Raw genomic sequence first — 24,527 nt, forward strand, 5'->3', positions numbered from 1 at the left:
GATTTTATGAGCTTCCAGAAGTTGTGCACTCAATTCCCTTTTGCTTAAGTTAGCCAACTTTGGGTTAGCCAGCTTAGTTGTTCATAAACGAAAATATTAACCAATACACCTGGGCTGCATCTTGGCCGTCACCTCTTCTTGTCCTAAAATTGCTAGTGCTTAAGCATAGGTAACGGTGATCCAAATATCGTCTCCCAGATAGACTTCCCAATCAGTAAACTGGATTTAAGGGAATGGGGAACAGAAGTTGATATGAGAGGAGAATACTTCAGCAGTACAGTATCATGAGGTGTATTTATTTGTAAGACACAAAGAAAGCTGTGAGTGCACAAGTCCGCCTGCAACACTGGGGGTAAGGACTTTGACTACTTACAATTTGGCCCATAGTTGGCTTTAGGGAAAGACTGTGATAGTATCCTTCCTTGTAGCCTTCTGCTCCGATGCCCTTCCTCTTTCTTCAGCAATAAAAGCCACCGGGACGGAGATCATTGAGATTCAGGAAAAGGGGTAAGAACAGAAGCCACTGGCAGACAGTAGCCAAGCTGACATTATAGACCTCCTGGCAAATACCGAGTCATTCAAATGCTTTCATGAGCATATCTCTGCTGCTCTTCCCAGCAATACTGGAAGGGGTGGGAGTGGGGGGCGCGAGCGGATGAGGAGCAGAGCAGATATTGTGGTTTTCATTTTACTGTTGAAAACACTGAACTTCGGAGAGAGGAAGTAGGTTTTCCAAGGGTCCCAGGCTGTAACCCACATCTTCTCGTTTCTCCTATAAAGAAACCAAAGAGGTAGGCTAATTAATGTACTGGCAAAAAGGAACAAGTAGTAAATGAGTGAAGAGTAGTAGGCCTTCAATTATTATTTTTTTAATATCTATTTATTTGAGAGAGAGAATGAGATACAGAAAGCATGAGAGGGGGTAGGGTCAGAGGGAGAAGCAGACTCCCTGCTGAGCAGGGAGCCCGATGCGGGACTCGATCCCAGGAGCCTGGGATCAGGACCTGAGCCGAAGGCGGTCTTTTAACCAACTGAGCCACCCAGGCACTCAGGCCTTAAATTATTAATAGCTACTACACCTGTTAGGTTCCAAGATTAAGTCCCTAACCTTCAAGAAGGGGAATAACAACTGGTTGCCTGAGAGAAGGGGCTGGAAGCACAGCACGGGCTCAGTTAACGTTTAATGAATGAACAACGCACGAGACAGGATGCACTACCCAAGAGAGGGCCTTAGAGCCCCGTAAGGTGTTCTGATTCCGCACGGCCAGTAAACGGAAACCTCTGGAGAGGATTTAGACAGAAGCACCAGCTCAAGCTCCCCGGCTCAGGGGTCAGCTGCAAAAACTTTTATACTCAGATTTTGTTTTTCAGCTGACGAGGTCTAAAAGAGGAACAGCCGTTCCGCCTTCCGACAACCCACTGCGGCAAACCCCAGGGGAAAAGAGTTTGCTTTGGGCTTGGGGGTGGCTCTCTTTCCTTTTTGTGTGCACCTCTCCCGAAAAGCGTTCTCGGAGCGATCCAAGCCTTCTGGAGAACGGCAGGCTGCTCGGAGGCGTTGACTCCCTGTCAGTTCCAGCCCGACAGAGAGGCGCCCCCGTCTCGAAGCCCCCGGCGGTCGCCCGCTCGCGGAGCAGCGTCGCCCAGCGGGCAGAGGCGGCCGGCGCGTCCCGGAGCCTCCCTCCTCCCGCAGCTCTCGGCGTCCGCAGACTGCCACCTCCCGGGGCGGCCGGGCCGCGGCCGAGCGGGCGCCGCTATTGGCTGGCCGGGCGGCGGCGGAGGGGCGGGGCCGCCGTGATTGGCGGGGGCCCCAGCCGGAGGGGGCGGGGCCACTATATCAGAGGAGTCCCCCGTCGCGCCGCAGGCAGTCGGGCTGCTGGAGTGCGGCGCCGCCGCGGAGACCCGAGCGGCCGGCGGGCGGGCTGGCTAGGGGGTGGCGGGGAGGAGGGCGCGGGGGGGCCGCGGGGCGCGGGGCAGCGGGCTGCGGCGCTACAGCCTCCCGAGGGCCAACCTCGCCGAGCCCGGGGCTGGGTCTGAGCGGTGGCGAGGCGGCAGCCCCGCGCACACCAAAGAGGAGGCGGCTGTGGCGGCAGCGGCGGCCCCAGCCATGCTGTGCTATGTGACGAGGCCAGACGCGGTGCTGATGGAGGTGGAGGTGGAGGCGAAAGCCAACGGCGAGGACTGCCTCAACCAGGTGACGACGAGAGGCAGGCTTGGGGGGGGGGCGGCTGGTCCCCCGAGGCCGAGGGGCCTCGCGGCGGCGCCAACCTCCGGGGCGCGCCTTTTGCCAGGGGACGGGCGGCGCTGCGGCTGCGGCCAGCGGGGGAGCGCGCCCCGGGCGCCCGGCCCGCGCCCCTTCCTCCTAGCGGCCGTGGGGCACGCGGTCCCCGCAGGCTGGGAGCGCGTGGGTGGGGGGCGAGGACGCGCGAGGCGGGCCTGCCACCCTGTCCCCCCCCAACCCCGCACTTTCCCGGAAGAAGGCGGCCCAGCACACCTGCCGCAGGTGTGTGCCTGATGCGGCCTGTCGGGTCTCCTCGGGGTCTGGCAGCGCCAGCTTGAGTCCCGAGATGAGGTGGCTGTTGGCGGTCGCAGGTCCCTGGGGTTGCTTGGCAGACAAGCGGGGCCCTTGTCTCTTGCTGCTTCTCAAATGGACCATTCACCTGCACCTCCCGGTTTGCAGGGCTCGGGAGAACCATGGGTTTTGGTCATCCACTCCGTTGCCTTTAAAGCACGCATTTCCTCAGGAGTAAAAAAGAATGGTTCGAAACAGTGCATGTTGGTATGACAGACAGCAAATTTGATCTCAGATGGAAAGCTGTGCCCTCAAACCCCCTAAACCTGAGATGTTCGGAAAACCTCTTGTAACAAGCTTAACTGACACTTGTGGCATGTTTCCTCAGTGTGTTTGGTTTTTTTTTTTGGAGTCCAGATGGTTAAAATTGTCCAGATAATCTGCCACATCAGCTGTGCAGATTGTGCTGGTGGAGGAAATTCCAGTGATTGGAGTAAGAGGGAAAATACCCTGTAGATTCCCTTCCTCTGCCTTTCTGGAAGGCTGCTTTTGAGGACTCCTTTTTCTCTACTACAATTGACGGCGGTGTCCTAGGTGTTAAAGGAAGCACAAGTCTCTCCATTGGTTTAGCAACACTGGGATCTTAGAACTTTGTTCTTAAGCTGAAGGCGGGCATTGTGACACCTTTGTTGAACTTTATGAAAAGTACGCAGGAATCTTAGACCCAGACGGTGTCCTTGGGTTTGCTTCGACTACAGGGACCATTTGCTCATCCATGTTGCACTCATTTTTGTTCTAGGTGTGCCGGCGGTTGGGAATTATAGAAGTTGATTATTTTGGACTGCAATTTACGGGTAGCAAAGGTGAAAGTTTATGGCTAAATCTGAGAAATCGGATCTCCCAGCAGATGGATGGGCTAGCCCCTTACCGGCTTAAACTGAGAGTCAAGTTCTTCGTGGAGCCTCATCTCATCTTACAGGAGCAGACTAGGTAAAATGACGCTGAAATAAACCACTGTCAAATAGACTGTTGATTCCATTTAGAAAGGGCCATTGCCCTTCCCCAGAGATGTTCACAGGCAAATGTGTTTGATACGGAGTGAGTTGGTTCATAACTGAGAAGTTTTCCATGGCACAGCCCTTTTGTAGAGGTGAACAGGGAGCCGCCTAGTTGGCCTGGGATACATTTTCTAGCTCTTGTGGTTTTTCTTGTCTTTATAAACAATGAGGGAGCAGGGTTGAATTCTTATAAACACTCGGGATCCGTGCCACAACGCAGGGGAAAAAAAAAAAAAAGGTTAAAACCCCAACTGACTTCCTGATAGCTGCATATAATGCCCGATAGTAACCTCTGCCTCAGCAGTGTTACTACAGGTCATTGTAGTCTCTCCTAAAGGAAAGCAGGAAACAGTTCCTCTTGGGTTAGTTACTTAAACTTAGTCAACTTCAGCCTAGTGTCAGATTACAGTATGTAGCAGAGAGCTCTGTCCGACTCCCTGCAGAATTTTAGAAGTTTTTAAGTTTCTTGAACGCTTAGAGAACTTTGTAAGGCCAGTGTAACTGAACTCCAACCTACAGATATGTAGTAACACATGATTGTTTAGATTGTTGAATTTCTCTCTCTACTCCTAGAAAACCACCAGCAGTGGTAGACAGCTGGAGCGTGTGGTTTCCTTTTTCAAAGAGAATGTTCTCTCCACTGGACTGACTATAATACTTCTTAAGGATGAGCCAAATTAGGAAACTGGCGTTCAGTATTTATTGCTGAAATGTAAGAGACCTCAATCCATATAGTGACATGTTAAAAAAAAAAAAAAAGAAAGAAAAAGGAAAAGACTTATAAAAACAACAAACTTTAGATCTAAGTTCTGATATTTTTCATAATCCTTTGGTTTGGAAATTTGCCATGCACTTGAAAAATGTGAGTGTGACAATCTCGAGTAATGATAAGTGGGCAAAATCCTTTAAGAGTTGTTAGCATGTCATTTTTTTGTCCTCTGCTGAAGGACTGATAGGAACATATTTTGAAATACTGTTCATTTGAATTTGAAATGTCTCTTTTACCTTGTTACGGGGCTTTTTTAAAGAGTGAGGGAAATTTTGTTTCTGGGCAAGCTAGTATATTACATTCTTAGTGTTCCTGAAAATGTCTTGCAAAATAGTCACATGATTGCACGTTTAAAGATGTTTTAGCTGTTTATATTAATCAGAATAGGTTGTATTTCTTTGTTTTAACTTAAAGCTGATTTGTGAAAGTTTCCACTCTGCACTTCAATGTGATAACTTGGAGTAGAGAAGGATACACACACACACACAAACACACACATATATATATATTACAACATATTGGAATTTTCATTGTGTAGTTTTATGATTTTGCAATCCTTTCTGGGTCTCCGGATGCAAATCTATTTTGATATTACAACTTTATTTTTTAAATTTGCAGAAGCTTCAAGGACCAAATACATCTCATTTAAACAAAGGCTGTAGTCATGATAGCATAATCCAATTGTGTTATGAATGATTACAGACTTTAAAGTTTGCTGCTAGATGGTCTTCACCTGTGCTTTTCTGGAATTGAGTTAACCATTATTAAGTCCATTTTATTCATGCAAGAAATAGATATATTCTGTGAATTAGATATTTCGTACTTTGTTGAGTCAGTTGACTAACTCTTGAGATTCATGTCTAATAGCACTCAGAATACACATACCTAGTTACCTAGGTAATTTTAATTGATTTTAGTTTCTTTTGAAATCTTATCAAAAAATTAGCATGATCTAAGCATTTGACTTGCTTTTAAAATATTGGTGAATTTTACTTGTTTTTTATGGGGCTGTCCAAAATACAGAATTTGAAGAAAATGCCACCTAAAGCATAGAGCATTCTGCTTTAATAACTAAAGTGATTTGTAAGTAGCATTTGTACCTTTTCATTAGGATCAAAAGTTGTGCTGGGTCCAATATAGTTAGAATTAGCGTTGTTTTTATGTGCATGATACTACAGAGCAAAAATACTGATTTTTCTCTAACATCATGTTAGCCAGATAAAGCTGGTTGGTAAACTCTTTGATGTTTAATAATTCGTTATAAAATATTTATGTAAACTGCCATGAAAATAAAATAGATCTGTTTACATAGTCCATAAACACAGCTCTGCCAGTCCAGTTATGAGCCATGATTTTTTACCATCTCAGAGTCAAATCAGGAGGGTACATTTAGTATACTCAAAGTGTCTGGATAGTTTATTAAATGGTTCTGGAATATCCTGGCCAAATTCGCCTCTGTGGAGAATTAAAGCAGCCTACTCACAGTAGAGCTGGTCTAAGTGGGGGCAGTGAATATATTAGTTTGCATCAGATTAGGGAGGCGGCTGCTGAATGGCAGACCAGAAGGCCTGTTGGTAACAGGAGAGTAGTTGGGGGGGGGGGGGGGCAGAAAGCCCTGCCTTCTAGGGGGCAGCTCTGCCCCCAACTATCAGAGTGGACAGACTTCCAGTATAGTCAACCCTGAGCTCCATCTCAGTTGAAAGCCCAGGAAGAGTTTGTCTCTAAAAATCCTTTCTAGCAGTAAATTTTTTTTTCTTTGCTTCTGCTTCCTCTTTATCTTATTTTCCTTAATGTTTTCCTAAATATATTTTTCTGAAGACAAAAAAAAGAAAAAGAAAAAAAAAAGACCATACCAAGTGTCTGCCTAGATTGATACCGTTAACCTGGTCTCTGATTTGGTTCTTTACCCAGATTAGTATGTTTGCCTTTGAATGGGGGTCTGGAAAGTAACCAGAGAGTCTTGTTCAGACTCAGCTAACACATTTCAGAGACAGAGACCAACAGGTATATTCAGCAGATGTTTGCCATGCTGTGCATTAAAACTAAAAGGGAAACTAATGAATTCTGGAAGTAGATCTGAAATAATAGTGATCTTTGAAATTCTTGCCTTGCAAAGGCTCTCAGTTATTCACAGCAATTCAGACCAGATTTTGACAACATTTTCAAAGCCAGAGATTTGAGAATTATATGCTTCGTCTACAGAGATGGTGATTATACCATCCACTGCCCATAAAATGTTTCTGTTTCTCCTGACTGCTAGATTTTAGCAGAGTTCTGTGATCTTTGCTAGGGGCTCTCCTGCTTCCTTAAGAATCACCAACACCTGAATTCTTTCACAGAAATCAGCCTTAGTACAAGGGTTCCATGAGTCCTGCACTAAATGTTCAGGGAAATGCTGTAATCCTGAGTGTTGAATCTCATCAAGTTTTAGTGATGCGAGCAAGTGGTGTTGAGTTTGACTCGTCCCTCATTAAATCCTGCTATCCTCCAGACTCCACTCAGTCGTTGCTTCTTGGGAAAGCTTTGCTGGGCCTGCTCAGGAGACTGAACTGTCCCAAGACATCATGTAGCTTTCCTTTATAGCATATAATGAGCGTATAACACTCCCATTTACTTCTGTGACAATTTGTTTATTGTCAGCTACTCTAATAATTTAAATTCCATGAAGCAGGGGGTTGATCAACATCATATCCCCAGAGTATACCAAAGTGCCTGGTGCATAAACATTTGTTGAATCAATGAATTAAGAAATTAGGAGTAAATAAAAATGGGGTTAACTGATACTGATAATACAAATTCTCTTACAGATAATGAAATGTTTATCAGTTTGCTTCTATAAACTGAAAAGTTTGAGACTATCTAAAAGAAATCTCACCATTAAAAAATGTTTTGTAGTGATTATTCTCTGTTAAGAATTTGCTCAGAGCTTGGCATTCTTTTGCTTCCTTCTTTCCCTCTCTCCACCCCACCCCAAGCCTTTTGTTTATTGTGGCTGTTAGTTCTCATCTAAAATGAACTACCACTCGCCTGGACCTTTTATGAAGTTCGGATAGTTTCAAGCTACAGGCTCTCTTAGTCTAATTATCAGCCAATTTGTAGGTTCTAAGTACTTATTGAACCCAGGTTTTCTCTTCTCCCAACAAAAATCACTTAGATGTCAAAATCCAGGGAAGATGGCATCTTTGAAATCCACAAAGCAAATACCACATGCAACCATGGGCAGAGTTGAGGTGATAATCTTGAACGTATTCAAACCAAATCATATGGATCCTAGCCAGGGCCTATAATCATGTTCAATATCTTTCAATAAATTGTCAGTGTTGGTAAAGGTTTCTAGCATAATTTACCTTTGTGGAATTCAGAATGGGTATGTTCTGTAGGACAGTGTTGCAGCAATATTTATCTGATACAAAGGTGTTGCTGTGTTTTTCATATCAACTCTATGCCAAAGAGTAGAATGACACATTCCTTTTTTTTTTTTTTTTTTTTTCAGTATGACCAAAGACAAAATAGGCCCCAGGAAAGAAAAGCAGACTTCTATATTCAGAAAGTATTAATTAGATTTCTGAATTCTGATTTATCTATTAAGTCTTTCTTTTTGCTCAAAGTATAGGATGTTTGCATGATCATATGTTTATTTTAGCCACAAATCTCCCATCTGGGCACATTCAGTATCTTTATGAATTTCTCATACATGTATATTTGTATGAAGTTTCCCAAAGAACATTAGAATCAATTTTTTTTATGTAACTAAAATGAACTTTTAATTTTAAAATCTGTCATTTGAACTAAAACTGGACAATTTAGATGGCACATAGGATCAGACTCAGGGTGCCCAGTGACGCACTACTCCATGCAAATGAGGTACATTTACTCTCTGAGTCGTGCCCCACTGTACCCTGCTTCCAGACCTCTCCCGATCTAACAGCACTCCCCACAATCCAGACTGTTGGCAGAGATCGTGCAGGGAGCACGTTTAAACTGCAGGATTGCCGGGATTGTTGTTTGCCTGGGTCAGTATGTGTTGTGAGTAAGTGATCCTATTTTTTTCCAAGTACAAATCTCATGCTTCTTGTAATCCTTTTGAGTTGGGGGATTTCCCTTCCCTTTCAGTCCCTCCCTACCCCCATATCTTTTAACTGCTTTGGAACCTGAGGAAGAGCAAATTTGTTCGTGGTTCCCATTTTCCATTTTGGGCTTTGAGAAGGATTTCCTTAAGCTGAACAAGACCCGACTTGGTCATTATTTGGCCCTGACAGTTTCTCAATTGCAAGCCTTCCATGGAGTGTAGTAGATCTGATAGTTCATTTAGGCATAGGTTAGCTGTTCATTTGAATTTTGAACCATGACCAAAGATTTTCACTAGTGTTATTTACTGAACCTCTTATTATGAAAGTTTTCAAACATGTAGGTAAGTTGAAGATTTTTACAGTGAACAGCCAGTACCCTGATCTAAATTCTACTATTAATAGTTTAATCAGTTTAAAATACTTGCTTATCACACATGTTTGTTTTTAATGTGTTTCAAACTAAGTTATGGGTAAGTAGACTTCCTCCCCTAAAGACTTCAGTATGCATAGCCCTTAAGTAGAACTCTGTGTTTGTCTACAGTTCTTTTTTTTCCTTTTGATAAAATATTTACATACGATGAAATGCATAATCCTAATTACACCATTTGATGAGTTTTGACAAATGTATATGTCTGTTTAAACAAAATCCTTATTGAGATTTAGAATATTACCGCCACTCAGAAAGTTCCCTCATGCCCTTCTGAGGTCAGTCCCTGCCCTCCTTCCCACCCCCACCCCCCAGCATAGGTTAGTTATGTGCATCTTGCTTCACACAGATGGAATCATGCATGTAGTGTGTGCTCTTTTGTGTCTGGCTTCTTTTGTTCATTATAATTTTTTAGAGATTCATCATATTATTATATGTATATATTTCAACGACTGTTCATGCTAGGTAGTATTCCATCGTATGAATACACTACTGTTTGTCGATCCATACTTCTGGTGAGGAACACCTGTTTTCCACCTATTCTGAGTAAAGCTGCTGTGGTCAAGTACAGTCTTTTTTTGAAGACATATATTTTCCTTTCTCTTGAGAAATACCTAAGAATGGACTAGCTGGGTCACAGAGGAGGTGATCATTTAGTTTTGTAAGTAGCTGCCAGGCCTTTCCCCAAAGTGTACCACTCCGTCCTCCCATCGAGAGTTTCTGAGTTCCCCACACCCCTGCCAGCCTTACGGTGGGGGTGTTGTAGGTTTCATTGATCCATGTCTCTTGATTAATAATGTTAACCACTTTTTTCATGTGCCTCCTGGCTTTTCTTCCATATTATTTGTGAAGTATCTGTTCTAGTCATTTACCCATTTTTACTGAGTGGTTGCCTTTTTTTTGAGCTGTGCAGATTCTTTATCTATACCAGGTCTTTGTCAGAGATGTGTTTTTGTAAATATTTTTTCTCCTGTGGCTTGCCCATTTTCTTTCTATTTTTTTTTAAGACTTTTTATTTATGTATTTGAGAGAGAATGAGTGGGGGGGTGTGGAGAGGCAGAGGGAGAGGAAGAAGCAGAGAAGCAGACTCCTCGCTGAGCAGGGAGCACAACATGGGGCTCAATCCCAGGACCTGAGCCAAAAGCAGATGTTGAACCGACTGAGCCACCCCAGGCGCCCCTTGCCTGTTTTAATGCCTTTTGATGAGTAGAAATTTTTAATTTTGGTAAAGTCTGATTTATCCATTTTTCTCTTTTATGATTTTTGCCCTGTTCCTGAGAAACTTTTGCCTACCCCCCAAGTGATGGAAGATACTCTCTTACGTGTCAGTCTAAAAGTTGTTATGGTTTTAGCTTATACATTTAGGCCTAGAGCCATCATGAACTGATTTTTATTCAGTGGAACTTAAGATATAAAACAAAACAAATGTATAGTAGTTTTTTTTTTTTAATTTGATAGTTTTTTAACACAGCTCAGGCAGTTGGAGCTTGGTTTAAAATAAACCGATGTGGTGTACTGGCTCATTGGACTGAGGCAGGCACAGGGATGATCTCAGAGGGGGATCTAACTGGGTGAGGGGACACACCAGCGTCACTGGCCAGGCTTCAGTCAGGTCTGGGGGAGAAACACTGTTCAATTGTTGGCCTGGAGAGTTTTTAAAAATCGCTTCTTAGCCAATTTAAAGATGTATTAGGGTTGTTACTTCAATGTGGAGTCTAATAGCAAATGTGGATATAGTTGATTTGCATTTGTGTCACACAAAGTTCTTCAAAATGATGTCACTGGGAAGATACCAAAGGGCAGTGAGTGAGCGCAACCGCCTCTGATGGTCAGGTTAGCAACCCCTGTCAGTTTGCAGAAAAGTTCTGCTTTGATTATTAGATGATTTCTTATGAGACAAGCCAGTGTTCAGAGGACAGTTCTCTGCTTACAGTTCTTAAAAGATAAATGAGCTAACTTTATTCCTTAAAGCTATGGAAAAGAATTAATTTTTAAAGTAGAAGAAATTTGAAGTACTTCGAAACAAAAATGTATTAAGGATACGTGACTTTTTAAAATTAGAATATGGCATATCCTTAATATTTACTCCATTTTTAAAAATTTTATTTTATTATGTTATGGTAATCAGGATACATTACATCATTAGTTTTTGATGTAGTGTTCCATGATGCATTGTTTGTGTATAACCCCCAGTGCTCCATTCAGTACGTGCCCTCTTTAATACCCATAACCAGGCTAACCCATCCCCCCACCCCCCTCCCCTCTAGAACCCTCAGTCTGTTTCTCAGAGTCCATCGTCTCTCATGGTTTTGTCCTCCCCTCCGATTTCCCCCCCCTTCATTTTCTCCCTTCCTACTATCTTCTTTTTTTTTTTTTAACTTATTATTTACTCCATTTTTTAAAAATCTTCCATAATGCTACAGCAAGTGTGAATTCATTTGTACCCATGATGCAAAGACCTTACTTAGTGAACCAGAATGTTTCACTCTGGGCCTCCAGACTGATCCACATATTGACAGAATCCGTTTTCTTAGTAACTGAGTAAAACTTGAAGAACCACACAGCTGGAAGAATGTTTAGAAAATGCAGTTTGAGATTTTGTCTGCAGGACATATTCACAGATATTTGCTTAAGACAAGTTTTTTTTCCCAAAGGCTTGCTTGCTTTTTTAATTTTTTATTTATTTGTTTTTTAAGATTTTATTTATTTGACAGAGAAAGACAGTGAGAGAAGGAACACAAGCAGGGGGAGTGGGAGAGGGAGAAGCAGGCTTCCCGCTGAGCAGGAGCCCAATGTGGGGCTCGATCCCAGGACCCTGGGATCATGACCCGAATGGAAGGCAGACGACTAACGACTGAGCCACCCAGGTGCCCCCAAAGGCTTTCTTTCTGTTTGCGATTCTAGCATGTAGCCTAAAGCCAATTAGAGAAGTCAACCACTTTTGATCTTTAGTTAAAAAAAAAAATTCACTGGGGCAAATAAAGTCTTTAAAAAAAATTTAATTGCAGGTATGACTTCTTTGACCACATCTGCTTATTTTGATATGATCGGTAACCTTTCACACATTTTACAAAAATGGATTGGGGGGGGTGTCCATGACCTAGACAGTTACAGAGCAGATGGTTCAAGAGAAAAATAATAGGAAAAAAAGACTTGCTTCAAAATCACCCCGCGAACACTTGAGCCATCACTGGATTCCTTGTTGGAATGTGTCTCCAAGCTCTGCCATCGTCCCTGTTGGGAAGAGGGCATGAGATAGTCTGCCTGTGGCTCACCACAGCTGGTGACCCTTGTGGTCACTGCTTCATTGTCTTGTTCTCCTGAAGAGCATCCACATGTCACCCAAAAACCAGTTTGAGGCTGGAGTTACCGCGATAGGATATGTTCCTTCACGCTAAAGGCTGGTCAGTTCCATCTAAAAAGGATCAGATCAGCTCACCCTGTGACTCCAGGGTGGGGCTTGGCACAGAGGCGATGAATGACAAATATTTGTGGACTCGAAATGAAAAAGTTGCTTGATAGCCATGAAACTGCAAAATACAGGAAGGGCCGTCTCCGAAAGTTCATGTAAGGGGGAAAGAGGAGGATTCTTCTACTTACAGGGTATGCACTGCCGTCCAGCCTAGACGGGGTCGGGGGGTGGGGGTATGTAGAAAAGGCCAGTTGTCCTCCTGCCCTCTTTGTGAAATTCTGGCCCACAGGCTGAGAAGAGGTCAGCATTAGGGCTCAGACCGCTGACCACCTGTTATATTCTCTTACTGCTCCTTTGCCTTTGATTTTGGCAGCCCCCTCTCTAGGAGTGGGTGCGGATGGTTTGGAAAGAGAAATTGGCTCAATGGTGAGACTCCTGCAGGCTAAACGTAACTCTTCCAGGAAGCAGAGAACTAGGCTCTAGTTGATACTAGGGAAAGAAGTTAAAAGATACTCCCACCTGAGCAGTGATTAAGTGAGAAGACTTGGTTTGTGGTGATACCCTTAAACTCGTTCAGCACGTAGTTTCTTTAGTTTCTTCTCTAACATCAGCATGTATTCAGAGTTTTGTTTCCCCTTTCATGAATACAGAGACGGGATACGTTCACCAAGATGAAATTTACTGAATGGCCATCGAAAAAGCCTTTTGACAGCTGAAGCATCGTTGTAACACCAAGATTATATGGGAATGCTAGTCCTCACTGCTCAGATAGCTATTTTAAAACAAGCTATTTCTGTGGTTATTTCTTTGCCCCAGTAGGGACCCCCTTCTCAGTTTAGTGGTGTGTCAAAAATACTTTAAAGACTAGCAGATGTTTGGGTTAATAAAAACCATGCTTATCTTCTTTCCACGCTCTTGCGCATTCTTACTGTGATTTCTTCACTGGGGCTTTGGATGAAGAAAAAGCTGCAGTATTTGGCAGAGTCTGATAATTTTAAGTATTTCTTTATCATTCTAGAACACACAAAACGTTGAACTTAAACATCTCTTAAAGGAAGATTAATGGCTCCTGTCTGCCTGACATTTTGAGGCTGTCCATAGAGCCCCTCCCCCTTGTATTTCTAGCCCTGCTTCCTTCTCCTTTTCTTATATTGCTCATGGGTCCCCTCTACCTAGGACATCAGACATAGGACTAGTATATAAATAAAAGCACTGTTGAGGACGGGAATAAGGGTATGCCGCTCAAGTGGGAAGCTGAGCTTATGAGCTCTTTTCAGAGCAGTGTCAGAACTTTACTGCTGGTCGTAATTCATTTGTTAATGGAAGGAATATCGTGGCATTTAAGCAAGTTTGAAAGGCTCTAACAAGTCATCAAAGGAAGGTTATACCCGTATGTTTGCCAGAGACCAATTTTATAACCTAGGCCAGTCTGTCTATGGCAGTTTTAGATACTCTTGAGAATCTTGGGCAATCTGGATTAGCGGGCAACGGTATGTGGCATTTCCTGGGAGTTCCTAAGTCTGACATACCTTATAGTAAACATAGAACGTAGTATTGTATACAATTAAGACAGACACAAATGGAATGGGATTTGGGGTCCGCAGACGACGTGTGGTTTTACATCCATTCACAGAGCTCACTGGTGCCAGAGACACTTGAGAAGTAGGCTAACGTGCAGCTAACTGTAAAAGTTAGACTATGTCAAATACTACAATAGAGAAATAAACAGTTTGCATAGGGTATGGATGAAAGGGTACCTAAGTCAGGGGGCAGAAAGAATGCCCCTCAGGACAGAGGGAGCAGCCAAGACAGAGACATGGGGACATGAATATGTTTGGTCTTTCCAGAAGAATTGTCCCTTTCCCGGCGGCATAGTGGCTGGAGGAAATGATGGGACATGTGGCTGGACGTTGGGGGCCAGACCCACAGAACCCTGGGTTCATGCCAACAGCATGCTTCCTTGGCAAACAGTCAGGGTCCCTTGAAGGATTTTGAGTGGAGAAATGGCAAGCTTATCCCAGAAGCAAGTAGCTTGGAAGGTGGATTAGCAGAGTCTAGAGAGATTGGCTTGGGGGAGACTGTAAATTCTCAGACAGTTGCAAGTAGGACGTAGGAAGTAATAATAGGAAGACTGTAACTGACTTTAAAGAGTTTGCAGAGATAGAAAGTAGGTGGAAATAAAACAAAAAATCAAAAGTGGGTCTATGGGTAAGATAACAAACAAGTCTCAGGTTCCCACTGGAAGGAAAATTGGGTTTGGGAAGGAAAGCAGTGAGTTTGGTTTTGAACAAAGTGAAATTAGGATACTGAACGTCAAAGTGGAGGCATCTATAGGTACTTGGACATTTGAATGTGATGCTTAGAGAAGTTGGGGCAAAAACTAGAGATTTGGGGGTCATTTGAATAAAGGTGAGGGTCTAAGATATGAAGTCCACATCAAGATCAAGTTTTTCTCAAGATAATTTCTTTTAAAAATTTTTTTAAATTTAATGCAGAAACTTGTGTGGAGTTATTTTATATTTGATAACTTGAATGTTACTGAACTTGTCTTAATTAGATTCGTTTTCTCTGGGTTATACTTTTTATTCCAGAGAAACTTAAGTCCTTAGACTTATTTTGCCTTAATACTCAAGATTTAAAAAAAAAAAAAAAGTGTCTTTAGTGGCGAGCATTTTGGGGGTGACTTTTTATTTATTTATTTTATATTTCATTTATTTATTTTTTTAAAGATTTTATTTATTTATTTGACAGAGAGAGAGAGCGAGCGAGAGCAGGAACACAAGCAGGGGGAGTGGGGGAGGGAGAAGCAGGCTTCCCGCGGAGCAGAAAGCCCGATGTGGGGCTCGATCCCAGGACACTGGGATCATGACCTGAGCCAAAGGCAGATGCTTAACGACTGAGCCACCCAGGTGCCCCAGGGGGTGACTTTTTAAATTATTGTATTTTCCTTACCTAAAAGGGATTGTGAGGTTGCTAAGCAGGTTGAGCTTGATATCAAGCTAGTCCCCCAGGATAACCTTCTCTCAATGCTTTGCAGGCATATCTTCTTCTTGCATATCAAAGAGACCCTCCTGGCAGGCCACCTCCAGTGCTCCCCAGAGCAGGCAGTGGAACTCAGTGCCCTCCTGGCCCAGACCAAGTTTGGAGACTACAATCAGAACACGGCCAAGTACAACTACGAGGAGCTCTGTGCAAAGGAGCTCTCCAGCGCCACCTTGAACAGGTGAGGCTGCATGGGCGCAAGTGTTTGTATTCATCGAGCTAGTGAATTTATAGGTATTTCCCAAAGAAAATGAATCTCTGGTATATATACAGATAATTGGTAAGGCTCAGACTAGACTGTTGCCCAATTTAGCCAGTTCGCGAAAGATTCTTAGCCTTTTCTTTGAGAAATTTACAGACCCAAAACAATCCACCTAAATGAATGCCCTTATACAAAATGGCTATGAAATCTCTGACCTCTGAAGGATGCAAATCTCTTCAAAAGTCTATCATATGTTGGTATTTTCTTCATCCCAGCAAGGATTAAACCAAGAGACCTAACGTAGGTATCTTAGTTACCTATTCCTGGAGAATAAGTTACCCCCAAACTTAGTGGCTTACAACAACAAACAGTATCTCTCCCTGCTGGGGGTCGGAAATCTGGCTGTTGCTTGGCTGGGTTCTCCAAGATCTTTCATGAGGCAAGCTGTTGGTGGAGTTCATTGTCACCTGAAGGCTCAGTTGAAGGAGGGATCCCCTTCCAGGTTGACTCATGTGGCATGTTGGCAGGGCCTTGTTCCCTCACCACACAGGCCTTTCCAGGGAGCTGTTTCATAACGTGGTAGCTGTCTTCCCCCAGGACAAGCCATCAGTTAGATCAAGAGGGAACACTCAAGACAGAAGTCAAGTCCTTTTAGAACGTAATCTCAGAAGTGAGTGACATCCCATCACTTCTGCCTTAGTCTGTGCATTAGAAGCGAGTTATGAATCCAGCCAGTCATTAACACAGCAGGGACTCAACACTCAGGTGAAGGGAATTGTACAAGGGTGTGAATATCAGGAGGTGGGGATCTTGGAGGACTGTGTCAGAGGCTGTCTGCAACAACAATAAAATAAATCCTGCATTTTTCAGTTGCAGGTGATCTAATCAATCTCTTACAATGCTATATCATAATGAAACTTAGAAAGTAAGTGTAGACACCTGCGTTAGAGGTTCCTACATAAAAAATTTCTTATGTATATTTTAGAGATTTTGCATAATTCCTTCAATTCACCCCTATCCAGCATTCCCACTTGCTTTTTCTACTAAGTATTTAATACTTGATATCGAAATGGTGTCTTAGAAGTAATTTACAGTCAATTTGCTAAATAAATGAAATAGCAATGCTATATTGCTTTAAGTTTTTGAGATACATAAGTGGCAGCATCTGCATGATTCACTAGTGAAAATGATACCGATTTCTCTCTAAAGACCACATCAGTTAATCTCTCCCTGCCCTTCTGGTGTCCAACAGCATTGTTGCAAAGCATAAAGAGTTGGAGGGGACCAGCCAGGCTTCGGCCGAATACCAGGTGTTGCAGATTGTGTCGGCAATGGAAAACTACGGCATAGAGTGGCATTCCGTGAGGGACAGTGAGGGGCAGAAACTCCTCATTGGGGTTGGACCTGAAGGAATCTCAATTTGCAAAGACGACTTCTGCCCAATTAATAGGTAACCTACATCTTAAATTTTTATTTAGCCCAAAGCATGTGTATCCCTTTATAGCTCTGCATATGAAAATAGATAAAACCAGGAAGGGATTTTCTAGATACTTACCTTTTAGGAATCAGATGTTTCGTTTTGGGCATGGATATTAATTTTATTCAGGCCTTGATAACCATTTAATTATTTATTTTATTTATTTTTTTAAGATTTTTATTTGAGAGAGAGCGTTGGCACGCGCACACATGAGCTGGGGGAGGGGCAGACGGAGAGGGAGAAGCAGACTCCCCACTGAGCAGGGAGCCCAACTCAGGGCTCGATCCCAGGACCCCGGGATCATGACCTGAGCTGAAGGCGCACACACACACACACACACACACACACACACACACACACACACACACATGACCTGAGCTGAAGGCGCGCGCACACACACACACACACACACACACACACACACACACACACACACACACACACACACACACACACACACACACACCACACACACACCCCTACCTCACTCCAGCACTTCTCCACAACTACTTTCTGACCAGGGAGCGGGATGCTTACTTGCAGTCCCAGACCAAGCATCTGGTTGTACTGCTGGGTCCCGAGCACAGGGGAATCCTGCAGAGGTGCACACACTGACAGATCACTCCTCCAGGGTGGGCTCACTTTTCTCTTCCTGGGTTTCAGGATCGCTTACCCTGTGGTGCAGATGGCCACCCAGTCGGGAAAGAACGTGTACTTGACCGTCACCAAGGAGTCTGGGAATAGCGTCGTGCTCTTGTTCAAGATGATCAGCACCAGGGCAGCCAGCGGGCTCTACCGAGCAATAACGGAGACCCATGCTTTCTACAGGCACGTAGCGCTCCGTACCCCACAACCTTAGCGTCTGTCCGCAGCTCTGGGTTTTCAGGTGACAAACCTGTGGTTTCTGGTATCGTTGTGTCCGTGAATCTTGTGCAGAATTTAAGAAATCCGCTGCTTTCGAACATTTCGTTTGTCCTGCTCTACTGTAGTGCTGGGAGTCCTTATGGACGTGGCCTCGCTCTTCCCACAGCACTCAGGGGGACGAGCCGCACAGACACCTCCCCTTCCCGCCCAGCTTCTCTTACCTTATTCCCTCACAACGCCTCCTCTCCCTGGGAACTCTGACTCGTTGGGCCCGTCCCATGACCGCTTTGGTGTTTGACCTAAGTCGTCTCTGTGGGAGAGCAGCTACCCCAACTGCTCAGTGCACAGTTAGGGCTTTCTAACGACAGTAACGATACCCTCATTTCGGAAGGTGCTTTAAAGCAGGCTTGTGGTTTGACCCAAATATGTGAGAAATTAAAGCTGAGAAATTTAATTGCGATCTTAACCTTTTTTCTGCTAAGATAGACACAGAAATTTTGGAGCAGAATGGAAAATTTGTGGGAATTTTTAGCATAAAGCCAGGAAAGAAGAACATGTCCCTCTTTCCTGCCACGGGCTGTTTTTGGCCGGAGCTCCTATCCCCGGAAGTGGAAGCAGGCGATCACGGTCCTCTCTGTTGATGGCTGCTTTATCCCAGGTCCTCCGGGGACACTTGAGAAACACAGAGGTAGAATCCTTGAAATGTTCCACGCGCATAACACTGGAAGAATTCACTTTGGGGCATGCAAGCAAGAATACAAATGTCTGCTGACACAAACATTCTTAGGCACGGTAGCATTTGAAGGTCTGAGTCTCGGGAATGTGCGGGCTTGTCGGTACTGAAGTGGACATTCCATCTGTCCCTGCAGGTGTGACACAGTGACCAGTGCCGTCATGATGCAGTACAGTCGAGACCTGAAGGGCCACTTGGCCTCTCTGTTTCTGAATGAAAATATTAACCTTGGCAAGAAGTACGTCTTTGATATTAAAAGAACGTCAAAGGAGGTCTACGACCACGCCAGGAGGGCTCTGTACAATGCTGGTGTTGTGGACCTTGTCACAAGAAGCGAGCACAGCCCTCCAAACTCCCCACTGAAGTCCTCGGAGAGCAGCATGAACTGCACCAGCTGTGAGGGCCTCAGCTGCCAGCAGACCAGGGCGCTCCAGGAGAAGCTGCGCAAGCTGAAGGAGGCCATGCTGTGCATGGTGTGCTGTGAGGAGGAGATCAACTCGGCCTTCTGCCCTTGCGGCCACACCGTGTGCTGTGAGGCCTGCGCCACCCAGCTGCAGGTGAGGGGTGCTCAGCGGCGGCTCTTCCGCGGCAGGCTCGCTCATCCCACCGTTCACGGTCGATGAGCACCTGCTGTGCACCAGGTGCAAGCCGGAATGCCCAGCTACACCTGGACACCTGGGAAGGGGCTTCCTATTTGGGGACTTCACAGGTACTGCTCTTGGGAAACATTCTGGATTAGCATACTATTTTCAACAACGTAATTGCTCTAAGTCATAGACTTTTTTCAGGTTCTGGAAAGGAGGCTCAGGTTCCCAATTGTAACACATCTAGTAAGCAGGTGAGGCGGAGGCTAGAACCATTGCTTCCTGCTTCCTGACACTTTAGGAGGATGGTCTTTATTATTTACTTAAAATATCTGAAAAAAAATACTAAAAAGCGGTAGTTAGAGCTCACTTTCAGTTCTGTGGGCGGATCGTTGACTGTGATTATTTGTGATTTATTTCCTTTTATTGCTGCATATGCCTCAAGGGGCCAATCCAAGAGGATTGGCTCTTAGTTAGCAAGTCAAACTAATTTTAATATTAATACAAAAAAAAAAGCAACACATGTATGTTTTCCTTTCTTGCACCTTACACTTCCCCTTACAATAATTTTTTCAATTTGTTGTCATTTCTAAGAACTGTTTGCTAAATGTCACTGTGGTTTTATTTCAAAATTAGCCCTAAATAATATCTAGTCCTTCAAAAGCTGCTAATTTCAGAACTAGTTTTAGGGTTATATACTGAGCCAGCAGGATGCCTTTGTCCTTCCTAAGAGTAGATAATGAGTTAATAACAAGGAGTTATTTCTCCAGGAGCAGTAGGTCAGGGATTTGCCTTTTTCCGTCCACATGGTCGGACCCCCATGCCTAAAGCTCCCCTGTGGCTGAGGGGGAGTGCCGAGCTTGCTGAGAAGCCAGCCAGGGATGTGGAGCTGTGACCTGGGATTCGGAGCAGAGCCAAGTTCACTGGCCACATGGCATCAATCCAGCGGCACTGGCCTGGTTCAGCCCACTGAGCCAGGGACACCCAAACTCTGGAAGGGTCTCAGGTCTCCTGCGTCACTGCCGGAGGGGTCGCACTCTGCCCATGCAGGGACCGAGCCTCGCTACATAGCAGGAATTCTTTGCTAATCACTTTACTCATTGTGCCTGGGTTAGAGTGGGACTAAAAACCTAATTAATTGCCTGCAGTTTATACTTTTTCATAATATTTTGAATCCCTTGTAAGGTATAGGCTTTCAGACCCATTAGAAAGCAAAGATATCGGGGCACCTGGGTGGCTCAGTGGGTTGAGCGTCTGTCTTCAGCTCAGGTCATGGTTCCAGGGTCCTGAGATTGAGCCCCATATTGGGCTCCCTGCTCAGCGGGGAGTCTGTTTCTCCCTCTGCCCCTCCCCCTGCTCATGCATGCTCTCGCTCTCGCTCTCTCTAATAAATAAATAAAATCTTCTAAAAAGAGAGAGAGAGCGCAAAGATCTCTACCACTTGAGAGCTAGAAATAGTTGTGGCCACAACTTACGTAACAAACGGAATAGAGGAGGTGCCGCGTGTGAATACTGAAGACACATCCTCGCAGGTGTCCTAACAAGTACCGTGGGCTTCTCTTTTCCAGTCGTGTCCGGTCTGCAGGTCGAGGGTGGAACACGTGCAGCACGTCTATCTGCCGACCCACACGAGTCTGCTCAACCTGACTGTGATCTGACGTGCGGTGCACCTAACGGGGCGTGCCACGTTTCCACGGACTGCACTACTACTAAGCTATACAAATGATAGATCGTGGAGAAAATAAATACTCCGACACCCATCTGCCATGCAACATTTAAAAAAAAGAAAAGGAAGAATAAAAAGAATACTCCTCCCCACCAAAACACACCACGCGTAGAGTCCGCAACTGCAGTGGTGGGGGCCGGGAAGAGTTCTGGGCCACGGACACGTTCATTGGATTTACTCTTCTCATGATCAAGTTAAATGAATATGTGAAATCTGTGATGTCAGTTAAGCGGCTGCAGAGCCAAAAAGTGGGTACCTTTTAGGAAAGGATATCGTTAAGTCTCCTGATGTATCCTGAGGTGTAAGTTTCCTACTTGGCAGCAAATTTTGTAAGAATTCATTTTAAGAATTACTTCGTTCTTTTTGTACGGTCATGGAGCTCTGAACATTTTAATAGGAAATTTTTCTTAAAGAAACAGTCATTTTAATGTCATTTCTGTTTTTATAACTTGCTCAAGAATGATTGGAAGGCAAACAGATGTAGAGATCAATTCTGTGACTTTTAAAAAGTTGACAACCAGGCTGTCAGATGTAAACCAGCCTGGCTTGTGGAAAACAGAGAACTCAGTACGCACGGCTTCCTTTCCCCCCTCCCCGCCCCCTTCCCTCCCCCAGGTCTTTCGATTCTAAAATGCTACCAGTCTGGTTATAAGATTTCTGTGGAGTAGTCCGCACTCCTTGGGCTCTTGAGTTGGTGGGATATTTTATTTAAGTTGCAAAGGGACTGCATGTTCCTGGGGAAGCAGAGCGTTGCTCGTGGAGATGAAGCTTCACGGTGTACAAACCGGAGGGCTCTCCGCTTTTCCCAAAAATTCCACTCCAGCTTCAGCCACTGGGGTCGCTTTTGCTCGAGCCATCAAGCCTTTTATAGCCTTATTGTAGGTATCTTAGATTATTGTATGCTTTTTTTTTTTTGTAGTAAATGCTTAAGTATTAACTCTCGGTTGTCTCCTCCCTAGGTCTTTGAGGGGTTTCGAGTTTCTTTATTTCTATATTCTTAATCACGTTTTCCACTCCCACTTGGGCATTTTGGACGCTGGTCAGCTTGTGGGTTTTCTAGGACGTCGGGACACCTAGATGACCTTATTGGGTGCAATACTAGCTAAGTGAAAGCTAGAAACCTACACTGTCACTTTACTGAGATTTCCGAGTATACTTTTCATATTGCCTTAATGTAGCAGTAATGTGTTTATGCATTTGTTTCTTTGCACAGACATTTTGTCAAATATTAAAACTCTACTTTTTTATGGCACATATTAGCATATAAGCCTTTATTCCAAGAGGTATTTATTTTTTCACTTGTAAAAAAAAAAGTAATGTTTCCACATAAAGAACTCTGTTCTATCCTAAAGGACTTCTGTCTTTTGTATTCAGGATAATAAAGACTTTAAAGCAAACGTGGTGTTTGTGTCTTCACAGTTTGTCATTTAAACCAGTTTTATTCACTAAAAAAAGGAGGAGCATTGATAACATCCTGCTTGGTGTCTACTTTGGTCCTATATGGAAAATTTGAAAACTTTGAGAGTATTCGCTCTAATCGAGAACATTCATCCCATTATTCACTCCTCTGTTTTCTGGGCTGGGATTGAAATGTAGGTGAAAATGGAGTAATAGCTATCAGCAGATGAAAAGTCAAAAATTGGGGACAGGACTAGAAGGTATTGGAGAAGGAAAGGAATGGCGGAGTTGGAAGTTAACCATTTAAACTCAGATGATGCCACTAGTTAGTTGCCTGGTCGGGATGGGTGAGCGCCTGTCCAGGTCTGAGCAGTAATGGTCTCGGGCGGTAGACTCCAGGACCACATTGTGTGCAATGCCGAGCTGTGGCTGCTAGGATCTGCGCGCATGCGCCCATTGGTGCTGCTAAGGAAGTGCCTGGTACAGTCGAGCACCCTGCACATCATGCATGTAACTGATAATTCTCTGTAGCAGTTGCAGGACATGATTTCAGCTGCAACAGAAGTTCAGCCCAGTACCAGTACAATTATTTCCAGAAAATAATCTTCTAAAAATTGAGAGATGGGGATTTGTTTTCTATGGTTCCTATACCTAATTCAATCTTCCATCAGGTTCTAGCAATCCTTTGTTCACTCAACACATTTATTGAGTACCTAAGTGATTAACGCACGCTGGAAATTTAACAGTGATCAAGACGTGAATGATCTGTCACTGCCTTATAGAGAGAGGTTAAATCATACTCAAAAGTCGTAGAACATCAGCACTAGAAGAGCCACGGCAGGGTCAAGGGGTTGGAGTCACAAGCAGGGGTCATAAGACGTGGCAATAAATAGGAGGTCCAGCGTTCTGGGGAAAGTGGGTGTGCTTTGGGAAGTGAGGAGATGCTATAAGGTTGCCAGACAGCCGTGAGCTGTGGACGCAGACGTGTGTTCTGGTAGTGAGTAGAGTAAATCAGGATGGTGCTCTAGGAGGAGGCCCGGCCAGAAAAGCATGTGGTTTAGTATTTACCGTGGGAGGGCGTGGGTGGGCCTAGAGGAGACAGCCATGGGCAGGGTGCTTAAAAGACACAGCCCAGAGGGATAAATGGAGAGACAGAAGCCTCGGGAGGCTCTTCTGTCAAAAGACACAAGTTACAAGACTTGACTAAAAGCATTCTTTCACCTTTTTATTAATGGTTACAAAAATTAGAAATGGTTTTCCCCATCCTACCCCATTCCCCTATGTCTGTATTTATCCTGTGACAGATGGGGACTCAAATGCAATGCTGATAGACTCTGGGGTTGTCCCCTTACCTCTCCTACTGAGGACCGGAAGCCCCATGGGTGACTGCTCTTGGGTAAAGCATGATCTCTTCCAAAAAAAAACATGAGAAATGCCCTGTAGGACAAAAGTTGAGGCACGTTTCCAAGCACAGCCATGGGGAAGAGTGCACGTACCAGTCACGGCAAGTGTTCCTGAAGGAGGAGAGTAGGAGGGATGCCTGGGTGTTGAGAGAGCTCAGAATCAGCCAGGAAGGCCAAAGCTTTTTTCTTTTTAAAAGATTTGATTTATTTTTTAGCGAACACAAGTCGGGGGGGGGAGGGGCAGAGGGAGAAGCAGACTCCCCACCGAGCAGGGAGCTCAACATGGGGCTCGATCCCAGGACCCCGAGATCATGACCTGAGCCGAAGGCAGACGCTTAACCGACTGAGCCACCCCGGCGCCCCTGTATATATGTATTCTTATAATTTTCCCTCATCCATCCTCTTCATAAATCTTTAGATCACTGTAGACTGGGTGAATGGGGGAAGGCTTTTTGAAGTAGGTAAATTCTTCTTTGTGTTGAAGTAAGTAGAGAATTTAGAGTGGTGGGAGGGAAAACCAAGTGTGAGAATAAGGAGGAGACCACAGGTGAGAAGAAATGGGGACCAGGGAATAATAAGGAAAAAGTAGAGCCAGTTCGGGAAGAGACTTGACTGCCCGAATGAAGGTTCTGCGTTTGATGCGGCAAGTGTGTAGAAGCTGTAGTAAGGTCTTTCTTCATCGGTTGACTCACTCAGCTTTGTATTCATTAACCTGGACCTTGACTGATCAACTCAGCAAATATTTCTTAAGCTCCTAGTGTGTATCAGGCTCTCTGTTAGGCCCAGAGCCGTGGTTCTCAACCAGGGGCACTTTTCTCCCCCAGGAGGCAACGAGCAACGTCTGGAGATGGCT

At 44.5% G+C, this 24,527-nt stretch overlaps 1 protein-coding gene across 1 annotated transcript; it reads left to right on the forward strand.

The window, feature by feature from the left end:
• The first annotated feature begins 1,961 nt into the window (after positions 1 to 1,961).
• LOC113927369 (myosin regulatory light chain interacting protein) lies at positions 1,962 to 22,270 on the forward strand. The gene is made up of 7 exons (XM_027603169.2): positions 1,962 to 2,191; positions 3,309 to 3,499; positions 15,283 to 15,468; positions 16,742 to 16,939; positions 17,630 to 17,794; positions 18,700 to 19,120; positions 20,716 to 22,270. The coding sequence occupies exons 1-7, from the start codon at positions 2,105 to 2,107 to the stop codon at positions 20,803 to 20,805; spliced, it is 1,338 nt and encodes a 445-aa protein (XP_027458970.1). The 5' UTR covers positions 1,962 to 2,104; the 3' UTR covers positions 20,806 to 22,270.
• The last annotated feature ends 2,257 nt before the right edge of the window (positions 22,271 to 24,527 follow it).

The sequence above is a fragment of the Zalophus californianus genome, chromosome 7 (genome assembly GCF_009762305.2).
Source record: "Zalophus californianus isolate mZalCal1 chromosome 7, mZalCal1.pri.v2, whole genome shotgun sequence".
NCBI classification, from domain to species: Eukaryota; Metazoa; Chordata; class Mammalia; order Carnivora; family Otariidae; genus Zalophus; species Zalophus californianus.

Excerpts from the sequence above, each read along its gene's own strand:
- LOC113927369 (XM_027603169.2), top strand. The coding sequence starts at position 2,105 with ATGCTGTGCTATGTGACGAGGCCAGACGCGGTGCTGATGGAGGTGGAG. Across the intron at positions 17,795-18,699 it reads GAGACCCATGCTTTCTACAG|GTGTGACACAGTGACCAGTG; the intron begins GCACGTAGCGCT and ends CTGTCCCTGCAG. Across the intron at positions 19,121-20,715 it reads CCTGCGCCACCCAGCTGCAG|TCGTGTCCGGTCTGCAGGTC; the intron begins GTGAGGGGTGCT and ends TCTCTTTTCCAG.